The following is a 24,662-nucleotide window of genomic DNA, read 5'->3' on the forward strand; positions in this document are numbered from 1 at the left end:
AAATGTCACTCTAAATAAATGAAATTTTTTAAATTTCTTTAGTTCGATCTGTAGCTAAGAATCTAGGCTAGTCAAACATATTTTGAAAACTCACGTCAGTCAAGGTGGTTCAGTGATGTGTGATTTGAACGTGTCTCTTATTGGACCACTAAGTAACATCGTTTAGCAGTCTGTGAATAGAATATATATATATATATATATATATATATATATATCTCAATCAGCCTCAGTCTCCCCTAAGTATACTCACATAAATATATCTTATTCGTTAAAAATTATGATATCTCTTCAAAAATTCATGTACAACACTTTGTGCGAAAAAATTATTTTACAAATCCGCAAATCAGGTAAACATTTTTCACAAAGAAGAAAATAACTCGAAAGTTCTCACGCACGTGCGGCGCATGTATCCCCGGTCCTCCTTGGCACTGGCAAGTGTATTTACAGAAGACGGCAGAACGCCACGGATAACAATTTTACATTGCTAGCCAAGCTCCGCCGTGATGGATCCGTCGTGAGACACCAGCGATATCATATCGTAACATCGCTATTTATTGTTTAGTATTTAAGTTAGTTAGATTGAACACGACACAGATGCGTATGTTTTATATGTACAGCGGGACTTGTGTTTTTCTTTTTTGGTCACATTATTGCTGATTGGCAGCAAAACGCGCACAGAGGGAGGGAGGGTGGAAATCGATCTAAAAAAACTCAGGCGTAGCACTTATCGTTATTTCGTTCTCGAAGTTCTCAATGAACAGACACCTCTGGTGGAACAGAACAAACATTTAGATTACTTTCTTCCCCGCGGGAGTAATTCCCAATCTCGATTGTTGTCCCGACTCACAAGACCGAAAATGGATTTCGGATATATCTTCCGAGTAGCGATACATGAAGATATACAAAACAAATCTGTTTCTTGTCCCAAAGTTGTCAATGTAAAGATTGAACGTGCCACGACATTCTCTTTACTTCATTGAGACTACGAACCCTGGATCATTCTTCCTGCATATCTCTTATCGTGCGGCAGAGGAAAGCGGACGTTATTATCCCGAACGTCTGAAATGTATTTACATTATATTATTTTTTTTTACAAAATATACAAGATGCAAAAGGGAAAACCATTTAAGAAGATATTTGATATAAATCTCTTTCTTATTATTTATTATAATCAGAACTGGGCAAAATACATTATTAAAGTATTTGAAATACAAAATACAAAATACTTTTTTTGTGCTCCGCTGAAATACAAAATATAAAATACAAGTGTTTAAAATATGTCCAGCCCTGATTATAATCTATTTGAAGAAAGATACAGCAAAAAATTTCTTTAAATAAAAAACTGTAATTTATTATACAATATAATTTTTCTAAAGGTGTTTTGTAAAGTTTGAATATCAAAGGCACTCTGTTGAAATTACGAACCTTAACGTTCCTTCTGAATCTTCCGGAGTTTGCAAAAAGTAATAATAAGATTTACCTGTATTCCCGCCATCGCCATGCCGAGGAACACTAATGTGAAGCTCTCGAACTGCAGCCAGTTCGTGACTTTCCCAAGGCAGCCCTGAAAAAATGCGTTGTTGAAATATTGTAAGCACATGCTTAGGTACATGTAACATGCAGCGCGCGCGATACACGACGCTCTCGCGGGATGGTACCTCTTTGTGTCTATATCCCGCGTGACCGTCACCATCTTCTACTTGACACGCGGCCTCATCCTTTGGCAGCGGCTGCAGCCATGGCTTCTCGTTCTGCCGGCGACAAAAGATTACTCACACAAAGTTCGCATACATTGTCTTCATCGTCGACATTTTACTCACGTTTTTGTGAAACACCCTCGAAACAACGCTCATCGGGCTGCCTGTGTTTTTATTCTGTAAAACAAAAGCTCTCGCTAATGAATCGTGTGGCTTATTTTAACTAAACGTTTAACATAACGTACAATTTAAACGAGATAACCGGAAAATTAAATTATTCACAAAAGTATCGTTATAATTCATAAATTACATCGCTTTAAAAAAAAGAGATGTCTAGATATCGCTATTACACAATGTACATCTAGATTAATATTACTCAATGGACTTGTATTCAGGGCTGAGCAAAATACATCATTAAAATAATTGAAATACAAAGAAATTAATGGCAATCTTAGTATTTGAATTACAAAATATATAATCTTTTGATTTGAAGTACAAAATGCGAAATACTTTTTAATTTGATCCTTTATTACGATGATACATATAATGTTAAACTTTTTCAACAAAGCTAAGCGTTACAACATTACGCGGAAATTTTATTTCACTTCCGTTAGAGTTTCTATACAAGAGGCAGTAACTCTTATTTCTTTATAACGCTCATTTTTTAACGTGTGTACTTTAGAAAACAAATTTATTGAAAAAACGCTGTCAAATTAAATTTTAATTAATATTTAATTTTATGTCATTATAAATAAAATAAATAATATATAATTTCATTAATAATTAATTAATAAATAATTAACAACATTAATTTCAATAAAACTAATAAATTTCATCGATATCATAATTTTATTAAAGTTTAACAAAATTAAAGTTTCAACGCTGACGATTTGACATCAATTGAAACTTGACGAAAATAATCGGTGTCGCCAATTGCCACATGAGAAAAATTTAAATTATTACTATTATTATCAAGTATTTTTTTGATATTTTATTCAAATACAAAATAGATTGTATTTGAAATATAAAATACATTGAATAACCTTTTTGAAATACAAAATACAAATTGTATTTCAAATACGAAAGCATTTGAAATATGCTCACAATTTCTCAAAATTTTATAAAGTGCTTCTCATTTTCGAAAATTCGATATATTGTTTTAATACCAATCAATTCAAACGTATAAAGTACCTCGCTATTTTTGAGAACACAACACGTGAGGGGAACATGCCTCTTGCTCCCTGAGATTTGACCGTCCCTCCACCAAGCCGTGCCATTGTAATCGTCATCGCCGTATACACCGCAGCAATTAAACTGCAATGGAATCATCCATGTGCTCTTGGAACCATGGCAAAATGTCTCATCGGGCAGACGAATTCTGACAAAGCATCGCATGCGATTCCATCATGCATAAAACATAATTTACATGCGCGTTTCCGCGCGTAATACATGCTGCAGGGAAAAAGGAGACAAAACACATTTTTATATAATAATATTTTAAATAAGAAGATATATTTTGTATTCTGACGAAGCATCGCTAAAGTATCGTGCATACAGATACGATTACAACGTGTGATCTTCTGGAAAGAATATATCCAGAGCGAACTCATATATGACATCACGGTCAAGTAAAACACACCCAAATTAATAACTAATATCGATAGTTGAAAAATATTATATCCGTAGAACGAATTAAATAAAATTTACAATAGAAAAGAATATCGCAAAAAGATTTGAAATAAAAGAAAAGTCGAAAAAAGACTTTTTCATGACAAGACATGCCATAAAAATCGATGAGCGGTCAAACGATCAGCAGAACGGATTGAACAAAAATCACAATAAGAAGAGGACCAGAATATATCGCAAAAAGATATAAAATAAAATAAAAAAGTAAGCGATCTTCAGAGACATCATGCCGTAAAAGATCGATGAGCGGTCAAAGGGTCAGTTCAGCTGCTGATACGACACCTTATATTGCGCGAAGTCCAGACTGTGGCTGAAGGGGATGTCGCTGGTCTTGTCGTGACCGTATTCCATCGCCAGTTTGCTGGTGAGCCTCTCCTCCAGATCCGAGAGGATCTGGAATGTCATCAGTCCGCCGATCGCGGCCGTCACCAGTTCCGTGACAATGAGCGCGACCAGCATGCTCATGTACTGCGGAAAAACGGCTACCGATAAAAACATCACCGACCCTGACCCGACGTCTATAATAATACGCGCGTTCCTTCCCTTTCTCCTCTCCCTCTTCGAGGGGCGGAGGCAATAAAAATGTCGTTTCACTCACGGTGGCGAGGATGCATTGATTTCCGCGTAGCGCGGCGCGGCAGCCGAAGAAGCCGACCGTGAGCACGATGAAGCCGAGCCCGAGGAGGCTGTAGGCTATCAGATTGATAGTCTCGTGCGGCTTGACGTCAGACACGAAAAGATTGAGGATATGCCCCTTGCTGGGCTCCAGGAGCAGCCACGCGCCTATAACGAGCACCGTGCAGCCAGCCAACTGCCGAAAGGGAAAAGTCGACGATGATTTTACGTCCCTTCACTTCACGTTCCCTTGATCAGGCGAGACAGTAATTCTGTATCCCCCAGGAGAAACCTTTTCCCCCGAACGTCCGCGTGTTAATTTAAGCGACGCTTAAAATAATTCTCCATTCGGAGATAGAATCCAGAATCTAACTCAGGCGTGGATAATGTGATACAATAGTACATGAAAAACGATCGTTTTGCTCTCTGAGAAGAGTACAGAATTACGCCAGAATTATTTATAGTTTGAGCATCTGCGTCTAAGTGCCCGTGTGGCACGTGTCGCTATTTCGAGACTTATTTTATAATGTTACAATATGCATGCACAATGCTATTTACCCATATTAATAGATTAAACGTGAACAACACGACTTTCAAGTATTTCATGTCTGTTATCCTTGATCTTCCAATTAGTCATCAATCTGCAAATATAACAGAGCGACCTGTTGTAAGCTCAAATATGTGATGCAACGTGATTAGAAATTGTTATAGAAATATTAAACACGGTAAAACTGTTTTTTAATTGAATTTTTTTAATATACTCAATGTATTAAATAATATGCAATCTTCCGTTTCTGTTTTGCAACTGTTTTTAACAAAATAGTAATAATTGAGTGCAAATGTTCAATTAAAGCTATATGTATTTTTCTTTAAGTAATACTTAAAAAAATGTGTTTTAAAGTATTCCAACATTTTTCTCCTTTAATCTTGGTAATAAATGTATAAAAAGGACTTGGTAAATGCATGTTTTCTTGTTTTTAAATTTGATTTTATTTTTTTTAGATATATGTTTAGGGATGTATCATAGAAAGTGTTTTTTAATCATTTGAAATTTTTAACTTCTTAAAAAACGGATTTTCGAAAACGGATTTCGCGACTCTTTAAATATTAGCAGAAGTGGAAAAATATTTTTAATCTGCTAATTTAAGATTTAATATTTTCTCTTCTAAAAAGCTGTTGAAAAGAAAATTATTTAAAAAATATCATTTATTAATTACTGGATTCTTTAATTTCTCGTATTCCGTATTAAACACGATTCTTTATCTGCTACTTTGGCATAGCTTTTCATTCCATTTATTTACTCATTAAACATAGTACGAACTATTAAACCGTCAAAATGTCACTGTGGAAGACTCTAAGATAGTAACACTGTATACAAGTACTTATGTACCTTAGTCACGAACGAGTTAGTTTACTCTTCTCAATTTACAGTCTGTCACTCGCTTTCAATATCCTGTATAACACCAACGTAACTGTTACACGATCACACGATTACAGTCCGTCGTATATATTTTGTAACAGTGTCACACAGTTGCGCTGGGGTCACAGACGCTCGTTGCACGTATCCGTAATCCACAAAGACCATTCCCCGTCTTGGCGTTTCCGATTCGGTTCACAGGTGGTTCGCGATCCCTTTACGGCACGTCATCGCCGTTCGATCGCGTCGGAAGCTCCGATTTGCGCGGCGGCGTCGGTCGCCGAGAGAACGGACGGGAGGACGGACCCGCCTGTTACTCGTCGATACTCGCCGGAGGATCGATGAAAATATACCTCCGGTAAATTATATTCGCGTGGAGCGCGCGAATGGACCGCGCGCGTACAGCCGCCTCCGTAACTCGCGTTAAAAAACGAACAGACGATTTCTCGCGCGTTGATCCCGACGGAAGGACCGGCGGTCGAGTATGCCGGATGACGGCCCGAGCGTTACCTTGCCAAAACGGAGGAGAGAGCCTGCCGTCGGAGATCTCGCTCTCGTTTCTCTCGCTTCTACGTCACCGACGCCGGTCTAGATGCGTCTGCGTGCTCCCGCCGCCGTCGCGGCTCGCGCCGCGGCGCCGACGCTCTACCGTCGGCACGGTTGAAACCCGCCCGCTACCCAGAACGATCCCGTCGACGGGCTCGTACCTCACCGACACGCTCTCGTCTCCCGCCCTGCAACGAGTGTGAGTGAGCGTTATCTATATACTGCACCCCCCTTCCCCTCCCTCAAGTATAATTTCCCACGTTCTAATTAAAATGTTATAGCCATTCTAATTAGACAGTCGCATAGAGCATTCCGAATGGAGTTTCCATTCCCTTTTCCAGCATACATTAGAATCAAACAGCACGGCGGGTTACGTGATTTTGGGACGGATTTTGAAATAAATTTTCGTGTAAAAGGATTATACGCCAGCGTCTGCGCTCTGCGCGCAGCGTAAATATTATCGTTAAAAATATTATCAAGGCGACAGAGTTAGCTGCGTGATTATTTTAGCTATAAGGGCGTGTCGAGGGCGTGATGAGGGCGAAATATAATATATTCCCGCACATTCTCGCTTCCAAGAACGCAATTCACGCGTGTGAAATTGCTGAAAAGAACTTACGTGGGAATCAGGCGAAGCTTGCGTCTAATTCAGCTGCTTGAATAAACTTGAATTAATGTCTACGTAATAATTCGGCGGAGCGGTTTGTGTTTGCTCTGCGTCGAAAGAGGATACGCTGCATGCCGGGATACATTGTCATCAAAGAGGCCGTCATTTATGTAAATATAATAAATTTATTATTAGGTATTAACAATTTTTTACAGAATTCGCGCTTAAATATTATACAACTACGAGTAAAGGTATCAACGTTATAATCGGAGAACACTTACTTGTAACACGTACACGTGATTTTTTCTCTCTCTTTCGCTCTCTCTCTCTCTCTCTCTCTCTCTCTCTCTCTCTCTCTCTCTCTTTCGATATAAAACGCGGCTTAGAAATTGCACGGCAGTGGACGTCCGCTATATACGACTAGAGATATACATTCAATCAAGTCGTATCAATTCCTCCTCTCAACCTAGTGTCTTCCCGCAGATTGGATTGACCTCTCAGTCCACAAAGTCGGTATAGAGCGGTCGAAATTACATGGAGGAAATGGACAATTACGCATGCCTAATTAAGTACGCAACTCCACCATTTACGCGGGTGTCGATGACGCGTCCCCCGCATGGCAGTCGTTTAATTACGACCGTCGGTGCGGCCGTGTGAACAATGGGCGAGCGTACATACGTGTCGCGGTGGAACCGGCGCAATAGCTGCCAGCTGAGACTTCACGGATACTCCCCGCGATCACGTGCAAACGGTATGCGCCCGTCGTCATCGTCACGGTTAAATTGTGATTACAATAGAATGACATGAGCAAACATGCGATCTCGTATAAATAAAAAAAAAGGTATTATAGTACACAACGCGATCGGGATCAATCATTCTACAAGGTCGCGCGAGCGAAAATGTACATTAACGCATCACGGACGAGAGTCCACATGAGTCGCCGCGAAATATGAGAAAATATCTCTGAAAAATCGTGAATCGAGACTCAATTATAATTACACGGCAACTTTCTCTGTATCTGTACGCAGTTGCAGTGACAATGGCTTACAATAATTAACTCGAGGCGTTGCAAAAATCTTGCAATTTGTTGCTGCAAAACTAGCTCTCAGCTTCAGCGCAAAAAATGCGATGCTCGATTGAAAGTAAATCACACGGAATTATCAGCTAGGTAGCTCTAAAGGATATCCGTCCTCTCTTTCAAGTCGCCCTTTACGCGCGCGCGCGATATTTTCACGACCTCGTTTTGCCTGCCGTTGCATCTGAACGCTATAACACTGCTCTTTTATGGATATCACATACGGAGCAACTCGCTCAGAATGTGTCCCGTCGCGCCGGGAATTCCGCGCCGACTACCATTGCGCGCGCTGAATCAGGCACGCCAGGCATCGGTACACATTCAGAAGATGACATATGAAAGGAAAGGCATATATAGGTACGAAGTCATTCAACTATTTATAAGCTTTCATATGCTCTTCGTATGGCTCTTTAGGGTTGCTCGACGCATCGAAGAAAAATGCGAGCTACATGGCGTCGAATGTTTCGAGAGAATCCTCTCGCCGTCACGTATTTCACGCATTTGTCAAAATTAAATGCAAAAGGGAGTTACGTTCGTAACTCCTGTCCGCTTGTTGCGAATGAAAGACAGGTGAACGTTGATTTTACGTTGCGAATGCAGGACGATACACGTCGACAGGAGATCTATGCATGAAATTTCAAATTTTAAACATTGCAAATACCTCACCATCGATTGAACCTTGAATGTAAAAAAAAAATGTGTCCATCACAGTTATCCATCTTATTCGTGTATATATGATATCAAAATAAAAATCACGGAATGCTGGTATAAGTCATGTTTGTAGGATTACAGCTTTCTTTTTCACGGATATGTACGTATAATTCGGTGACAGTCTTCAAAGTGACAAACATTCGCACGCATTCGGTCTCTCGGGGTCTCAAACTTACAATTCCGTCGTGGTCTCTACGGGACTCTGCTCGCCCAGATACGTGAACCCGAGATGCGAATAATCCTTCCTCTCCCTGAAGGTGACGTTGTCGTTGGACGGACTAGGGCTCAGCAGATCACCACCGTGATTGTACAGGGGATTAAGTACCGGTGTCGCGTCACGGTTGTTCAGGGTGTTCGTGTTGCTGTGATTTTTTCGGCCCAGCGTGGACCGTCGCAGGGAGTGAATGTTGGTGTCGCCGTGATTGCCGACGATGCTGGACGCTCGCGCCGTGGTCGCCGCTTCGGAGCTGACAGGACTTTGCTGGCCTTAAAACAGAAACGTCATATTAAGTCCGTGCTGTAGATTTCGGATATCCAGTACAAACGATATGTGTAAATACAAAAAGGAGTTCAAAAAGGATTTACACTGCGTTAATCCTCTGGATGAAATAACTTTGATTTAAAGAAATTAATGGCTTATAGATTATAAAGATACATATATGTATGAATTTTATATACGTATTCTAGTTTCAGCGAACTGCGTGCCGTACGTTATTTTCGGATTCAACGCAGCTCTTGAAACAGAACAGTATTATCACGTTGTTAAATTTATAATCAATTTAATAGTACTGATCTAACTCACCGGCATCTAATAAAATCCCCCTCCCCCGCGAAGCGACATAATGTTAAGAAATATTTACTGCGAAAAATATTATCTCAGCCAGGATTCAAATCTGAGACTTCCCGACTTTCCACATAAAAATATAGAAGCACCAAGATCCTGCTATAACTATGCATTGGCCTTCGGAGAGAACTCAATCTATTGTGTTAAAAACACATATACGGTCGTAATATATACATATATTATATATATTTTTTCTTTTAATTTTTTTTTAATCAATTGTGAATGGTAACACGAAAGAAGATATGAATGCGGAATCTATTTCAAATTTTGTAATCTTCTACGGAATATCTTTGATAAAGTTATAGCTCGGATTACATGTAGGTATTATGTCATATGCTGCGAATTACCGGTACTGTCTCCGTGATCTTTGGTGATGTAGCTGACGTTGTCCAGGCTGAATGCGTGATTCTTGTTGCTAAAATCCAATTGTAAATCATTGCAGCTGTCGTTGTCGTCGACCGGCACGCTCATCTGGAGCACTTGCGTCTCGTATTCCTTCAAATTGGGTTCTACGTAGACGGGATCGTATCGCGGCACCACGTACATGCGCTGCATGCGTTCCTTGTATGCTTTATACCTAAACGTAACAAGTACATTTTCAGCATGAGAGAGCATCTCTCTCTCTCTCTTTCTCTCTCTCGGAAGGGTTTTAAATTCCCCATCACGGAAGTAAACACTCCGGAAGGACTATTTTACCGCGATCGCAATGTCGATGTAATAAGTGTTTACAGTGAAGATATTCAAAGCGGAAAGCGCAATTAAAGCTAATGGAAGTAATGAAGAGCGATATGAATTTGCATGACTCATACTGACGAGTCAAATGAATATTCACACTCGTGGAGCAACTCTCCCATGCAATCGTAATAACCGCAACTGGCGATGGTCTCCATTTCGATACGTTGCATACAAATACAATTTTTATTAAAATAACAAAAAATGCAACAAATATCTGTTAGTTTACAAGTCCACCTCGAAATACGAATTTAAAATATATTTTCACACGTGACGAATTTCTCCATTACAGAAGGTTAATTTAAGTTTGTTATTTTAATTGATGTTATAGTAAACTTAATTTTTATAATAATAGGTTAATCTAAATTTGTTATTTTAATTGATGTTATAGTAAACTTAATTTTTATAATAAACCGTAATTATATCGCGAGCTCTAATTTGGTTTCCTCATAAATATATTTTCATAAAATATGTATTTGTCGATTTTCCTTACGACTCGCAGTGTTAAAAGAAGTGTTGAACGGCATTAAAATCACAGCACTTACTTGGACCAGGAGACGCATATGTAGATGATGCCGGCGATGCCGAGGATTAAAATGACGCACGCGATGATGATCAGCGCATACGGGAATACCTCGCCGCTGAACGCGACCGCCGTTTGCGTTCGTATCGGCTCGGGCGGCATCACAGGTGCGTGAATGTCGATGGCATTTGCCCGCACTAACGTAGACACGTCAAAGGTGATGTTTGACATGGCCGATTTGTCCATGATGGACCTGTCGAGCATTCGGCGCTTTTAATATTTGCTCGCGATCAAATGTTAAGTAAATCAAACGTTGCAATTGACCTTTCGGCGCTCGCCTCTCGCGGCAAACGTGCCTCTCTCGTTATTAAACACGGAATGGTCGTTTAGATTCGATTTAGTTTCATATTGATTTAAGTTACGGAAAATAAATTTAAATCCTGAAAGGTCATGAAATTTAATAAGAGATTCCTAACAATTTGCATATAAAGCCCAAATGGTATTTCAGCGATTAATTATGAAAAAAAATTTAATTTATAGAATTTTCGCGTATTATTTCGAATCATATGCGCGCATTCTAAGGCGTACCTCTGCACTTTAGTGCTGTTCCTACTCAGTATAGTTTCGGTCTCCGGGTCGACCGCGTAGAACCACACGTCGGAGTCCTGCGGGAACGTCTCGACGGTGCCGTTCTTCGTGAGGATCTTTCTCATCGCGACCCTGTCGATGCCGATCAACAGGCCGCTCTTCTCCTCGATCACGTTGGCTATTTTGCCAGCCGCCTTCTGCAGCACGTCCGGCGCCGCGTCCTGCACCACCAGAATCATCAGGTGTTCCTCGCCGATCAGGTTAACGGTCACCGGCGCGACGATGGTGTTGTAGTTGTCGGTCGAGTTGGGGTTGTCGCGCACGCGAACGTCGAACTTGAATGGCAACTCGGACGCGTCCACGTGGTCGAACGTCGCCGCCGTCCTGATTATACCGGTGGAGCCGTCGATGGCGAAGTAACCGGAGCCTTGCCCGTCCTGGATCTTGTACTCCAGCTTGCCGTACTTGCCGTTATCCTTGTCGTGCGCCTTCACCTGCACGACGGTGGAGGCGAATTGCGCGGTGCGCCGAATCGCCGCAAAGTAACGTCCCCTCGTAAGCTTCTGACTCGTCTCCGGGAAGATAAACTCGGGCTTGTTGTCATTTACATCCAGCACCTGGATCTTCACCTGCGATTTCATTTTTATTAGTGAAAAACAAGATTTGCAATAATTTTGCTGCTGCAAGACTCAACGAATTTAGTCTTCTTATACAAATTAGATTTCCTGTTCATTTTTTTTTCTCACAAGAGTATAAATTTTGATGTTATAAAATAAATTCTGCTTAGATAAAGATTAAAGGATAAAAATAATTGTGGATTTATGTCTAAAGATCTTATATATAAAGTATTTCAATAGAAACTCTTATTACGTAACAATTTGTAATTAAAACAATAACATTTATAAGTTACTGCAGGATAAGTAACTTAATTTTTTAATATGTTTCATATGTGTTTTAATTTTTTATTTTTTATATATCCGTTCGTTAAGGACTATATAAAGCGGTTCAGGGTCCGCAACGTCCGAGGTTTTTGATCTTACCATCGTCGTATTTCTGCCTGAGTTTAAGAGGCCCGAGAGCGATTCCAGCTTGATCTTAATCTGGTAAGATTCCGTCGTCTCGTAATCCAGCGCGCCCTTCTTCAGTCGCAGCGCGCAGTTTCGCTCCTCCGTGATGTTCGCCTCGAACAGGCCCTCCTCATTGCCGCTGTAAATCTCGCACCTGAGCGGCGTGGTGTCGTACGTGTGACTGTTGATGATGGTGAGTATCTTTATTAGCGTGTTGTCGCCCGCGTCCTCGGGTACTTCGACGTTATACGAGTTCTCCGCGAAGCCCAAACCGATCTCCGGCGGCACCGTCGCCACGTGACGTACGTAGACCGGCACGGTCGTCACGGAGGACAACTGCGGCTCACCCATGTCGTATGCACGCACGTCGACCTGGGAAAAAAGAAAAGAAGATTATCTCGCGTTGACGAGCCAGATCGCGAGCCGCGAATGCGCGACGTCAAATTGTATACGCAAGGATATCAAAATTGAAAATATATACCTGATACTCGGAGTCGGTCTCCTTGCGCAAGTCGTCTCGTATTCGGAGTACGCCGGTGTCGGGATCGATTACGAAGTACTTGCTGGCGATACCGCGGCCGATGATCTCGTATCGAATCTACGAACACCAGGCGGCTCGGTGAAAATCTACCACGGATGATTCGACGGGGAAGAAATCGAGTAATGGGAGAATGATGCACCTACCTGATTTCCCGGCGCGGTGCCATCGGAGTCCGCAGCGACGAGATTGATCACGGTCGTACCGATGGGGACGTCATCGTCCAGCGTGATCGGACGTGGTACCGACGTAAATACCGGTGGAATGTCGTTCACGTCCTGCCACGATACGTTTAGAACGTTATTAATCCGTCCGAGTAATAAGATACAGTTAAATTAAAAGTAGTGGTCGATGCACGATAAATGATGGGACGATCGTTGATTATGATATTAATGCGCTCAACGTGAACCGGTTCCGTTAAATTGATTCCACGGATTAATTCCCGTGACTAAGACAGGCAATTAATTCCCGTTTTAATATTTTAACTAGAGATGCCCATGCATTAATAATCCGGAAGAACTAGCTGTGTCAAGTATACATGCATACTTTATTTAATTATATTTTATTTAATTATTGTACAAGATCTTTTAGATCATTAATCAGAAAAGAAAATTTACTTTATTTTATTAAAATAAAATATTTCATAACTAATTCATCATGTTATAAATCTTTACATAACTGTTTCTCAAATATGATAAATAGAGATCGATAGCAATTTATGTTGGCCGTATAATGTGATATTTTAAAAGGCATTCATGCGTGCTATTGTATACACAAGATCTTTTAGATCACTAATCAGATAAGAAATTTTATTTTATTTTATTTTATTATTAAAATAAAATATTTCATAACTAATTTATCATTATAAAACTTTACATAACTGTTTCTCAAATATCATAAATAAAGATCGATAGCAATTTATATGTTGGCTGTATAATGCAATATTTTAAAAGGCCAACGTGATGCGCCAACGAACGATAATAGTAAATCGATGATATAATAATTACGATACTCTAGTGGCAATACAAGTGGATACAATATTGGCAAATTTATTGGACAAACGTACATACAATTATCTACATTGGGAATACATTGGTCCAATATTACGCCAATAAATGCCAATATTCTGCTACTATAAGGATAAAGAAAGATTCAGACTCGTAAAAAGAAATATACCTGAACATTAATGACAACACGGGTGGTAGAGCCGGGTAAATCGTTGGTGTTCTCCTCGGTGCCCACGATAAGTACGTGCTGGCTCTGACTCTCGTAATCGAGACCGCGGATAGTTTTTATTGTTCCAGTCTTCGGGTCTATGCTGAAGAGTTCGGTATCCCCTTGCTTGATCATGTACGTAATTTGCTTCTTTGTGTCCGGATCATCGGCCTAGAAATGATCGCGTTAGCTTCAAAACCTGAGTAAGACGACCGTCCCCCCGCCGCCGGCTAGCCAGGATGCGCGCTATCCTTTCCACTTCGCCGGCGGGGATGGGAATCGCCGACGACGCGAGTAACGCGAGCATCTCCGCGAGTCGGAACGAGTGTACATCTCGATTATCCGGTGAACTTTCGAAACTCCTCTCGAGCGGAGTCGCTCGTCCTCGATGAAATTACATCCCACCTTATTATGATTCATTTCGGAACTAATTTCACACTCGGCACGTTTCGCGAGCGAATTAGGAACGCATTTATATCTCAACGCGCGAAACACGTGTCTCACGTATTGCAGGGAGTTACACGTCAAACGATCTCGGCGACGCGTCGCCGAGACTCTCCGTGCCTCGTTAAATTAAAGCCCACGGCAACTCGGATACGAGCAGACAGATTAATTCACTTTTAATCGCAATTTCTATCGCGCTTTACACGCTTTTCCAATCGAGAACCAGGCGAACTATTACATGAATAGTATCGCTGCGATTTGACATGCGACTTACCGTGACTTGAATTACATTATAGTCGGGCACGTTTTCCTTGACGCGCGCCTCGTAACTGCTTTGGCGAAAGATCGGAACCTCGTCTTCGACATCTATGACTTTCACCGTGACTGTCGCGGTTGCCAAACGGTAATCGGGAGCTCCATCCCTCGCAGTCACAACGAATTTGTACTCCTACGTAAATTCACGCAGATAGATATTTTATCACACCCACAAAAATTAGAGCGAAGGTCCAGCGACCTTAATTTTAACAATTTAATTTTGAAATTCAAGAGAATGTCAAAATAAAAATTAAAAGTTTTAAGATCATGACTGTACAATCATATTTTCAAGATTTTATTTTCAATGATTTTTACAACGTGACCGATTAAATTAAATTAAAAGTTTCTTATCACGTTGCGCGTGTCACGTGGACTTGTTATCAGATTTTTCTACACTTTCGTTGCGTTTCCGCAAATGAGAGTCGTGCGAACTTTAACTCCAGACGTGCAGTTTGTCCCGTTCTCTTTGTCTCAAGCGCGCACGATAATACAATAGCAATTTAACTGTGACGACATTCTCGCAATCCGAGTATAAACTAAACCGTTTCGTTGTAAGACATTCCCCGAGTTGTAATCGCACTTTACAACTTTCGTGATACGCACGAGCATTCTCGGAAAGTCCAAGATTAAGCTGCATAGCTGTATCCATAATAAACGATCTTACAATTATAGAGTAAGCTCTTATGCATTATTTGATATGCCTTTCACAAACTCACATGAAAAGTAGAAACTCATTAACTGTAGAAATTTCTCTAATACATTATCTTCAATAATTTATCTTCAGTAATTAATTTACTGAAACTTTAATATCCCGAAATGGTTTTCTCGTGCAATAAAACTGGAGGACGGAAAGTTGAAATTTCTCCGAAATACTATTTTCAATAATTTTTTAGCTCAAAATAATTTTCCCGAAATAATTATTCCACGTGAAGAAACTAAAGGATAAAAACACTTATATGAATTTCCAAATTAACGTTGTTAAATAATAGGAGTTTATACTATTCTTAGTGCTTTACATTGAAAGCTGAGAAAACAATGGAAAGGTCACTCACGTTGTTCTGCTCGTAGTCCAACACTATCTTCGTCAGGACATCGCCGGTGTCGGGATCCACGGTGAAAGGAATATCGTCAGGTGCGAAATAGGTGATCTCGGCATTTATACCTTCGTCTGCGTCTTCGGCGTGTACACGGCCGATTAATTTACGCGCCTCGCCCTCCTTCACGGTAAACTCGTATGGGAGGCCCACGAATTCGGGATTTTTGTCGTTGATGTCGGTGACCATGATATTGACCGTCGCGGTGCTGTAGAGACCGCCGGTATCTTCGGCCTTTATTAACTACACAAATCAACGATGTCACAGTATTATGCTCCATTTTTAATTTATTCTAATTTGATGGTACGTGACGTGGATATAGTGACGAGTATACTTTCGAAAATAAAAATGCTTGGTACGAGATCAATAAGAGATTTTATTTTTAGTGTAAGATTCTTTTAGAAGAAATTTTTACTTTACGAGAAGATTCTTTTACTTTAAGAAATTAGGAAAAGTTATATGCGATTTCAGGAGCGTATTTATAATTTTTTTCGAGGGAGAGTTTATCAATCTTGTTAACTTAATGCATAAATTGCAATTTTTACATTAATGAATTGGATAATCGTAATAACGGAGAGAAAATAATATTTTATGATGACAAAAAATTTACTCAGAGTCAAAAGTAAACTTATATTTTATAATTAAAAACGAAAGGTAAATAAAAATTTCGGGAGGAGAGGGGAGGGTTGAACACCTCAAACTCTCTCCTTGAATACACCCATGTGCAAAACAAATATTTGAAATATAAATTACTATCTTTTCACTTAAAGAGATATAAATAGATTATATGTGCCGAAAGTTGAAAATGTTGAACGTTGTGCTTCGATTTCGCGCAGCTACTCGTTTACAAGCAGAGGAAGAGACACAAACCGGTGTTTTCTTAGATTAGATAAAAGCTGTCGGTAGAAAGCGGAGTAAAGCGAGAAGTGCATTGGCTTGCAGTAGAGGGTGTAGGAAGTTCGTGCCACGGTTGTATGACGATATCGGCTTACCAACTGATACCGGGTCAGGTCCTCCCTATCCAACTTCCTTATAACGGTTATAACGCCTGATTTGTCGCCGATCGCAAACTGGCGCAAGTCATTCCCCGATACTATCGAGTACGACACCGGATCGTTTTCTGGGTCAATGGCCTGTAACATCGATTGACAACGCAATATTACCGTTCAATATATCCGTTGCTGTAAAAAGAAAAATATATATGGATTTCGATTTCAAAGAAGAGAGATATGCGTACAGATAAATAAGAGAATTAATTGCGAAATATTTTTCTTGCGTATAATCCGAAAAAAGGAACGAGATGAAAGAGAAACGAAGCGCGATCGCATGTTCCATCAACGGACGGAGAGACGAAAGGAAAACGAAAAACGAATGAAGTGCATATCGAGCGGATACAGTGCTTCTATGTCAGAGCGGTTGAAGTTTTTAAAATAAAACGCCGACGAGACGAACATCATATCGAGGATACTCACAGTGATAGTCGCGACGGTGGAATTGATGGAGGCCCCCTCGCTGACTTGCACCTCGTACACCGGTTGCTGGAACACGGGGCTCCTGGTGTTGGGCCCGGGAATGACGTTCACCTCGACGATTGTCTGCGAGTACTTGCCGCCCTTGTCGGTGGCCTGCACGGTGATGCTGTACTGCTCGCCGGCGTTCAGCTTCCTCACGGACTCGATAACGCCGGTCTTCGGATCTATCTTGAACTTATGCAGGCCGTTGTTCGACACGTGATAGATACTGTACGTTATCTCGGCGTTCTCGCCCTCGTCGTTATCCGTGGCCTCCACCTACGGAAGCGAGATCAGAAAAATTTAAATTCTCCTATCTCGCATCTATACGCGAAAGAGTTATGACCATAAAATTGTGCTCGCGAGCAATTGACAAGCAGCAATCGATGACAATTTGAGAGACACCAAAAAGGTACCGCATACGAAAAACTTAAAATTTACTCGCGTTTGTTATATCATTCTCGAACGTAGGAAATATTTAGTCAATTAAAGCATAAAGAAGCCACCTTCGCTATTTGTCTCTTTGTCTCTCCCGCTTGCACGGTGATGGGTGGCATCATCGGAAGTAGCGGCGCATTGTCGTTAACGTCGTTCAGCGTGACGATGAACGACAGCGGCGACGACGCGGCCACACCCGTTTTCTCCCGGGCGACCACCTGGAATCGGAAGCGGCCGGGACTCGGTGGATCCCGGTCCAAATTCTCCTCGTTGACGACAAGCACGCCGGACGGATCGATCGCGAAGAAATTCGTCGTTAATTCGAAGGTGTAAGCTGGCTTCGGATCATCTGGTCCCTATAAAAACGGATTTTTTTTCTTTTAACGAAAGGCAAAAAAAGCACAGTGACTTCTGTACGGGTGACATGAATTTCGCCAGGACGGGTTTTATCCGCTAACAATGGAGAAAATTAAATAGTCGATTCGCACCTCGGTCACGCTTCGTTAAATAGAAACCGCGGATAGAATTTACACGGGATTGGACTCACCAGATCGGCGTCCGACACGGTAAGCACAATGGGATTCCCGCTTTCATCGATGACCTTTGTGCCGATCGGCGCGTTCTCGTCGACAAAACCTTCGATGTTTGACGCCGTTATAACGGGCGGATTACTGTCGACGGGCTTGATGGTGATTGTTAATTTAGCGGTGGCCGATCGCTTCGCTTCTGACACCTCGACCGCCTTGAGGAAAGAAAGAAGGAAAAATTCAGTTATTATACATTCCAGTTATTATACATGCCCAAATTTTTGAAAAAAAAAAAAAAACGTTCAAGTTGTATTATGTAACATCTTCCACGTGAAATGTAATATTTACCTTGATAATAATGTCAAACTTCTTCGTTACCGTCGTGTCGACGGCTTTGATTTGCCTCACCGCCCCGGTGTTGGGATTTATCTCAAAGAAGTCCCGGTAATTCGGCGGATTTCCGCTCAGGAACGAATAGTGAATTGGCGCGTTTATGCTGTCCATGTCGACCGCTTGTATTTTCTCGGGCGAGATATTGAGTATGCCGGACAGAACTCCGCTCGATACCTGACGAAGAGAAAAAGGGCATTCGCTCTTGCTGCAGAACCGGTTGCGACCGATTTATTGGCTACGTGAATTTGAGCAGCGAGATATCGCGGCGGTCGATTAGGCGCGCGTATTCGATTACATTTGAACTTTTCAATGCTACAAATTTTTTACGGAACGTTAAGGAAACACATTTCCTCTCGCTAAATGATTCCCCGGTGTTGATACGTGCTCGAATTGGAGCAGCAGTTTTTTGTGTCTTTTACACAATCGACGCTACTCGTACGTACCGACGCGGAGTATTCCGGGTTGATGCAGGCGCCGTCCGAAAGCATACAACCTTGATAAATAAAGGACGGATCCTGATCATCGTCGTCCCGTATGTTCACCGTCAATGTGGTCGTGGACGTGAATCTCTCAGAGACGTTCCTCGCTCGGTCCTGTAACCAAATAATTTGCAACGTAAAGCGACGAGGTAAGTGCAAATTTAACTTTCTAAGTAGTGTCGAAGATTTCAGCTAAGGCAAGGAATTTGCATTTTGTACCGTTCGTGTACCTCGTAAAAATCATTGTACTGGCAGTACGAAAGTATATTTTATACATTTTACAGTCGAATCTTGATAACTCGAACCTCTACAAGAGAACCTCTATAAGAGAAAAATTTTCTTCATTCCCTTCCGCTTCACTGCGGAAAATATCTATAAATCGAAACCTACCTTAATTCGAATTATTTGTCAGATATTTAGATGTATATATCGATAAGTCAAAAACTCTATATATAACTCGAGGAGTTTAGCTCTTCCCTTCGGGATTCGAGTTATCGTGGTTCGACTGTAGTTGCATTTGTAAATTATTTATTTTATTTTATTATAATTATAGCAAGAGAATTTCTCTTCCATTTCCCTTGAATAATTATAGTGAGAAATAATACCTCCTCATTATTATATTTAAATTTCTCTTTAAGAAATTGAAGAATACTTTCCTCAATTCGTTATTTTATTATTACTATCGTATTCTATGTCTCTTTCTTTCTCTTCTTTTCGTTTCTATCAAAGAAAAGAGCGCGAGGAAATATTAATAAAAATATCTTCGTCCATTTCTTCAAGCTCATAAATAAAAACTTGAATGACGCATGAAAATCGCCGGCGATAACGCGCCATTAATCTTGCGATTTCGACGCGTCACGATCATATTGACATTTTCAATAGTCGCCACGTGCGCGAAAGGAACAAACATACGTTTTTTATTTCTCGTCCTCCGCACACATCACATGATCCGATATACCAGTTTCTACCCAGGTTTGCCTCGGGAAAGAAACCTCGTCTCTTTCTTCTCGTCTTTCGTTCTCCTCAGTGACCCCATTTATGCAATAACGGGCCTGGACCACTTATCAGACGCTCTAAATAAAGGTAACCCGTTATTGTAACTTTCATTACGCCGAGAAGATCGTAAAGACGCTTCCGAAAGTACCGCATAAAGTAGGCATACATCTTGGAACGCATATTGCGACACATATATGCTACAAATTACAACGCGCGCAGTTAGTTGTAAAAGTGCATAGGTACACTGCCTTCCGCTGCATGTACATAGAGAATGGTCTCGTAAACTTCGTCTTTTAATAAAACCCCGTATTATTCATTGTTCCTCATTGAGACACGCTGAGAAAACGTGTTCTCGAATAAAATCGTCGTACCTCAAAATTTCATCAAAACTTTCCGCGATGTGAAGAAGCGAGGAACAAGATGAGAGTCGACAAATATTTCGTTATTAGCAATGTCAGGCTTGTGGACTTCTTTAACATTTTCCACAAGCCAATGTTCGACGCTAAAGTGCTTCTACGAAAAACGCTAAATGCGAACGTTAACTTTACATATGAATCATCTTGTCTTTACATGTACGAGCTGTACGCTCGGAGCATCGACGCGGAACACTGTTCCTCGCGGTGCGGAGCTCGCGGTGGAGTAAAGGAGCAGTGTTTCACGGATCAGAAGTCGGTCATTTGTTCCACATAATATTCAAATGAGCCGCACCTGCTCGCAGCACCGGGCGGCTTAATCCGAATCGAGAGGGAGGGAGAGAGATCGATCGCGTCCTCGACTCGGGGAGATTCGCCGCGATTATGCGAGACCGTGGCCGATTTATCTCTCATGGCTCGCCGAACAACGAGAGAGAGAGAGAGAGAGAGAGAGAGCTATGAGCGCGACGCGCGGGAAATAACTATTACCCTTGACCATGGTGCGCGGCCGAGGCTATATCCCGCGCATATGCCAATAGTAATAATGGGCGCACGGTGCATCCATTTGCCTTTTTCATTTCGTCTCGCTTACGGGAACGGCCGCCCGCCGGGGATCGTTTAATGACATCGTCATGTTGCCGGCGCGGCGCGAGACGAGAGAAAGACGCAGCATCTATAAATTCAATCGCATTTTTCCACCTACCGTCCGATTGCTCGTACTCTACTCTAACTCTGCCGCACCGGGTCGATCACGCAATTTCGAACATGCACGAAATTGCAATCGGCAAGCGACGATGACGACGGCGGCGGCGGCGGGCGGCGGTACGTTGCAATGAATACGCGTCTCGGATGCGCTCGTAAGTCGACGTGCGCAGTCCGCGTCTCGGATTCTATTACAGGTGAAATGAAGCCACGATCCCGTATAACATTTCGTATTAAATGCAGGTGCTGCCAGCTCGAATTAGATTTTAACAAAAAACCGTGACGCGGCGCGGGATAATAATTGTGGGAGTCTTATTTTCGAGTGAAGTAATTCATCCGTAAAAGATGATAAAATCGGCAAACGGAATTGCATCGCAAGCGCCGTAACAACAGGCCGCCGCCGTAATTTTATAAAATTATTAATTCCCCCTGATATTACATAGAATTGCGAGATTAAAATTCGATCGTGTATCGCGATTCGATATTATCGAATTTATCTGTTTCATTTCCGTCTTTTTTTGCACAAGGCAACCAAATTAGCATCGTGCGCCTAAAGATCACAATGCAGCGCGCAGAACGGCAATAGCAACAGTGTAATAACTTAATAGAATCGATTCCGAGAAGGAGTCGCTTAAAGTGACGGTTAACTGATCGCTTACAAGAAGCCATGACCAGAGGCGGCTCTAAAACTAACGAGGTTTCAGGATGGAAAGTGGCTATTGTGCCCTGGCGTGAGACCCCTGCGCGCGTAAAGCCCTCTCGCAATGGACCTCTCCGGCAAAAAAATCGCTTGTTTCAATTTAGCCTAAGGAGAGCATTTATCGCGATCCACCGAGGTCCTTGCACTAGAGTAAAAGGTTGAAGTGTAGCTCGCTGTAATTCGCCTCACGGCTGCGGAGCTTGCCCTCGGCATATATACATTCCGCGAATAGAAAAAATCCCGACTAAAGTACAATTAAATTATTCAATCATTCTCCCAATCTGGTGATTGTGATAAATCCTATGTTCTGAAATGACAAATAGATTAATTGTGTTCCGTCTAATATCATCATCACAATTAAATTCTTGTTACAAGTAACGTCGTATCGCTGACGGAAACCGCCATTCAGCTTTCAGTCGCGAGAGCCGCAACCAATCGGTTCGCAATTTCGAACGCTCCGAACGATTCACTCACCGTTGACAAATCACCATTGCCGTCGCCGATACTCGGGCCGACGCGAATCAACGCGACGGCCAGGAACGCTTTTATCGGATTGAGAAGCTCCATTGTCGGCCTTTAAGTACGGCGAGTCACGTTCCCGTCGACGGCGCGTCACGAATCCGATCCCGTCATACACGTTCCACGTCGCATCCTCGTTGTAAGAGAGAGAGAGAGAGAGAGACGCGGATCGCCGTGAAATCTCCGACCGGACAGATTTGCCGAAAGGGTCTCTTTTCGGCGATTTGCGACCGCGAGAAGGACAGTCCACGTGCCCGAGGAATCTCGGGAATTAGTACGTAACGAAGCGCGGTGACCGTAAGGTGTGTCCCTCGCCCTCGTCCCACATGCAACCTCGGCAGTAATTCCCTGCGCTCCGATCGTCGTGTCGTGTCTGAATCCTTAGACCCGCGAGCCGTTAACTGCGCATGGAATTACGTTACAACATTCCTCGTGGGGCCGATATAAATCATGCGTCTTTTAATCGGCCGGACGACATACCTCCTCTCGAGCTAGCGCTCCTATGTGCCTAACAACCTTAAACCGTGTATACGAGTGTTATATCTAATATCAGAGACGGGTCGCCGGGAATAATCCAGAAATTAGCGATTAAACTTTAACGTTCTTCACGCGTCGGACGGGCGTTCGTGAAATTGAGCTGTGAAAATTTCATCGGGGGAGTATAAATTTTGCGCAAACAAGACGTGATATATTTAAAGTGCCCAGGAGCTCTCCTTTCCATAAATTTCACATGCGCGGCGATGTCTTGGTTACAACTTTTACATTATTGATAAGCATGCCGCCGACATTTTCACGTCTACGTCGTTATTCTCTTCGTGTTATTTCAGAGCGTCCTTCATTATTGAGAGCTCTGAAAACAGTTCGAATATCGAACAGCCACGAGTTCGCTTTAAACTACCATCGAGTTGACGCGCGATGGAAATGGGAGAGGAGGAGGGGATGAAGGCAAAATCTAATATTTCGTGCCGAGCTATCGGTGCGCGCGATCAAGTTATCTCGCCTCTATATATATTGTACTTCAACCGCGGTGACGCGCGGAGCGCTTTATGTAACGCCAGATCATTTACATCGGAACCCAACGGAATATTGTGTCACGGGAATCTTCGCATCGGCAAATTCGTCGGTCATCTATTCGCTCTATCTGGGTTCTATATTCGCGCGCGGAATCAATCATGCGAGTCGCGAAATCGATGCCCTCCTCCTCCGCTCCAGGAAATCCTTTCCAGAAATACCGTACCAGAAGTACCTGTGCCTTGCGCGCGGTCTCTTTTTTTTCACCAATAGAATCATTACGGATTGCGCGAGATTAACGTGCAAAAATTTTCAGAAGAAATCGGAAGAGGCTATGTCCTTCGACCTCGATATGTCGGTCGCGCGGTACCGAGTCACGCCGATAATCCTGTAACAAACACAGATTGTAACTGTAAAATTTCAGCTATTTTGCAGAAATACTACAATGTTGCTGCAGTATTGTAGTTATAATCTGTGTTTGCTGGGATCCGACATATCGCCGAAGGCGGAAGCGACCGATCTGTAGTTGAAGCGTTTCGCGACACGCGCTCTCCGCCGCGAAGGATTACGTACGGTACGCGAGGCGTTCCGGAAATCCGCCCGCTTCCTCTCGACGCGTACACGGCCGCTCGTCACGGTTCGGCATACGTAACAGACAATTTTCCATTTTCTCCGTCGCGCTGCCATTTATTTCGTATAATCGCTAATTCCTATAGACGTATAGAAATGTTATAGATTTTCAACGTGTTCAATCTGTTATCCTCTCCAGGGCGGGATTTGTGTCCCTGATAAAGCGTAAATTCTGGACGACGTGAAAGCGATTGAAATTGAAATATCGACTTTTTCCTTATCCCCGCGCTCGCGTCTTTTCCACTCCGCTCGGCGGCCTGGATTTGACGACTCCGAGGATTTTTCCGCCCACGCCGATGCCAATGCACTCCGGGTATATCCCCGGAGCTAGTGGAAGCGTCTCCTCGCCAACCGCCGTTTTAATATATACCGTTCGTTTGACAAACGCCCGTCTTTCTCCCCAAGGCTCGTCGTTAATCTCTCCCGACGTAGGCTCGACGATGACGAAAGAACTCACGCACGAGCGGACCGTTATCGTGCGTACATGAGTAGGTATATCGCCGGGTATTATTCTACAACGTTTCGTTCTTCCGACGCGACCGTTTTATTTCATCGAGCGTTATTAAAAAAAAAAAAAAAACTTCCCAATGACATTAGTAACCGTGTCGGCAGTGCTGCCACTTCGGCTT

The 24,662-nt window shown here is 42.2% G+C and overlaps 3 protein-coding genes across 8 annotated transcripts in view; 1 reads left to right on the top strand and 2 right to left on the bottom strand.

Moving 5' to 3' along the window:
- Window positions 1-257: 257 nt before the first annotated feature.
- LOC105456560 (CD151 antigen-like) lies at window positions 258-6,013 on the bottom strand. Of its 3 annotated transcripts, none has more exons than XM_011700693.1 (9): window positions 5,926-6,013; window positions 4,557-4,639; window positions 3,982-4,194; window positions 3,666-3,851; window positions 2,889-3,011; window positions 1,821-1,874; window positions 1,659-1,751; window positions 1,481-1,564; window positions 258-1,059 (listed from the first exon to the last, which is right to left on the bottom strand). In XM_011700693.1, the coding sequence occupies exons 2-9, from the start codon at window positions 4,602-4,604 to the stop codon at window positions 997-999; spliced, it is 864 nt and encodes a 287-aa protein (XP_011698995.1). In that variant the 5' UTR covers window positions 4,605-4,639; window positions 5,926-6,013; the 3' UTR covers window positions 258-996. The 3 variants fall into 3 exon arrangements, with proteins under 3 accessions (XP_011698995.1, XP_011698994.1, XP_011698996.1); XM_011700692.1 differs by having other exon boundaries at window positions 5,389-6,013; XM_011700694.1 differs by lacking the exon at window positions 2,889-3,011 and having other exon boundaries at window positions 5,389-6,013.
- Window positions 6,014-6,931: 918 nt separating this feature from the next.
- LOC105456563 (protocadherin-15) overlaps window positions 6,932-24,662 on the bottom strand; it is a 111,169-nt gene continuing 93,438 nt past the window's right edge. For 2 of the 4 annotated variants that reach the window (XM_011700703.1, XM_011700702.1), the window contains exons 2-18: window positions 22,348-22,793; window positions 19,027-19,176; window positions 18,539-18,757; window positions 18,211-18,405; window positions 17,732-18,019; window positions 17,187-17,504; window positions 16,707-16,847; window positions 15,673-15,957; window positions 14,580-14,753; window positions 13,823-14,032; window positions 12,793-12,924; window positions 12,590-12,706; window positions 12,082-12,480; window positions 11,042-11,670; window positions 10,476-10,706; window positions 9,546-9,775; window positions 6,932-8,840 (exon numbers count right to left, since the gene is read on the bottom strand). In XM_011700703.1, the coding sequence (XP_011699005.1) occupies window positions 8,527-8,840; window positions 9,546-9,775; window positions 10,476-10,706; window positions 11,042-11,670; window positions 12,082-12,480; window positions 12,590-12,706; window positions 12,793-12,924; window positions 13,823-14,032; window positions 14,580-14,753; window positions 15,673-15,957; window positions 16,707-16,847; window positions 17,187-17,504; window positions 17,732-18,019; window positions 18,211-18,405; window positions 18,539-18,757; window positions 19,027-19,176; window positions 22,348-22,440 (4,125 nt within the window). In that variant the 5' untranslated portion in view covers window positions 22,441-22,793 and the 3' untranslated portion in view covers window positions 6,932-8,526. Of the gene's footprint in view, window positions 8,841-9,545; window positions 9,776-10,475; window positions 10,707-11,041; window positions 11,671-12,081; window positions 12,481-12,589; window positions 12,707-12,792; window positions 12,925-13,822; window positions 14,033-14,579; window positions 14,754-15,672; window positions 15,958-16,706; window positions 16,848-17,186; window positions 17,505-17,731; window positions 18,020-18,210; window positions 18,406-18,538; window positions 18,758-19,026; window positions 19,177-22,347; window positions 22,909-24,662 lie in introns of all 4 variants that reach the window. The other 2 variants (XM_011700701.1, XM_011700704.1) reach the window with 2 other exon arrangements.
- LOC105456561 (uncharacterized protein C15orf61 homolog) overlaps window positions 12,277-24,662 on the top strand; it is a 79,825-nt gene continuing 67,439 nt past the window's right edge. The window contains exon 1 of the mRNA XM_011700699.1: window positions 12,277-12,301. The gene's annotated coding sequence lies outside the window, so the exon portion shown is untranslated. The remainder of the gene's footprint in view (window positions 12,302-24,662) is intronic.

This window comes from Wasmannia auropunctata, unplaced genomic scaffold, assembly GCF_000956235.1.
Source record: "Wasmannia auropunctata unplaced genomic scaffold, wasmannia.A_1.0 LD335634.1, whole genome shotgun sequence".
Taxonomy (NCBI): Eukaryota; Metazoa; Arthropoda; class Insecta; order Hymenoptera; family Formicidae; genus Wasmannia; species Wasmannia auropunctata.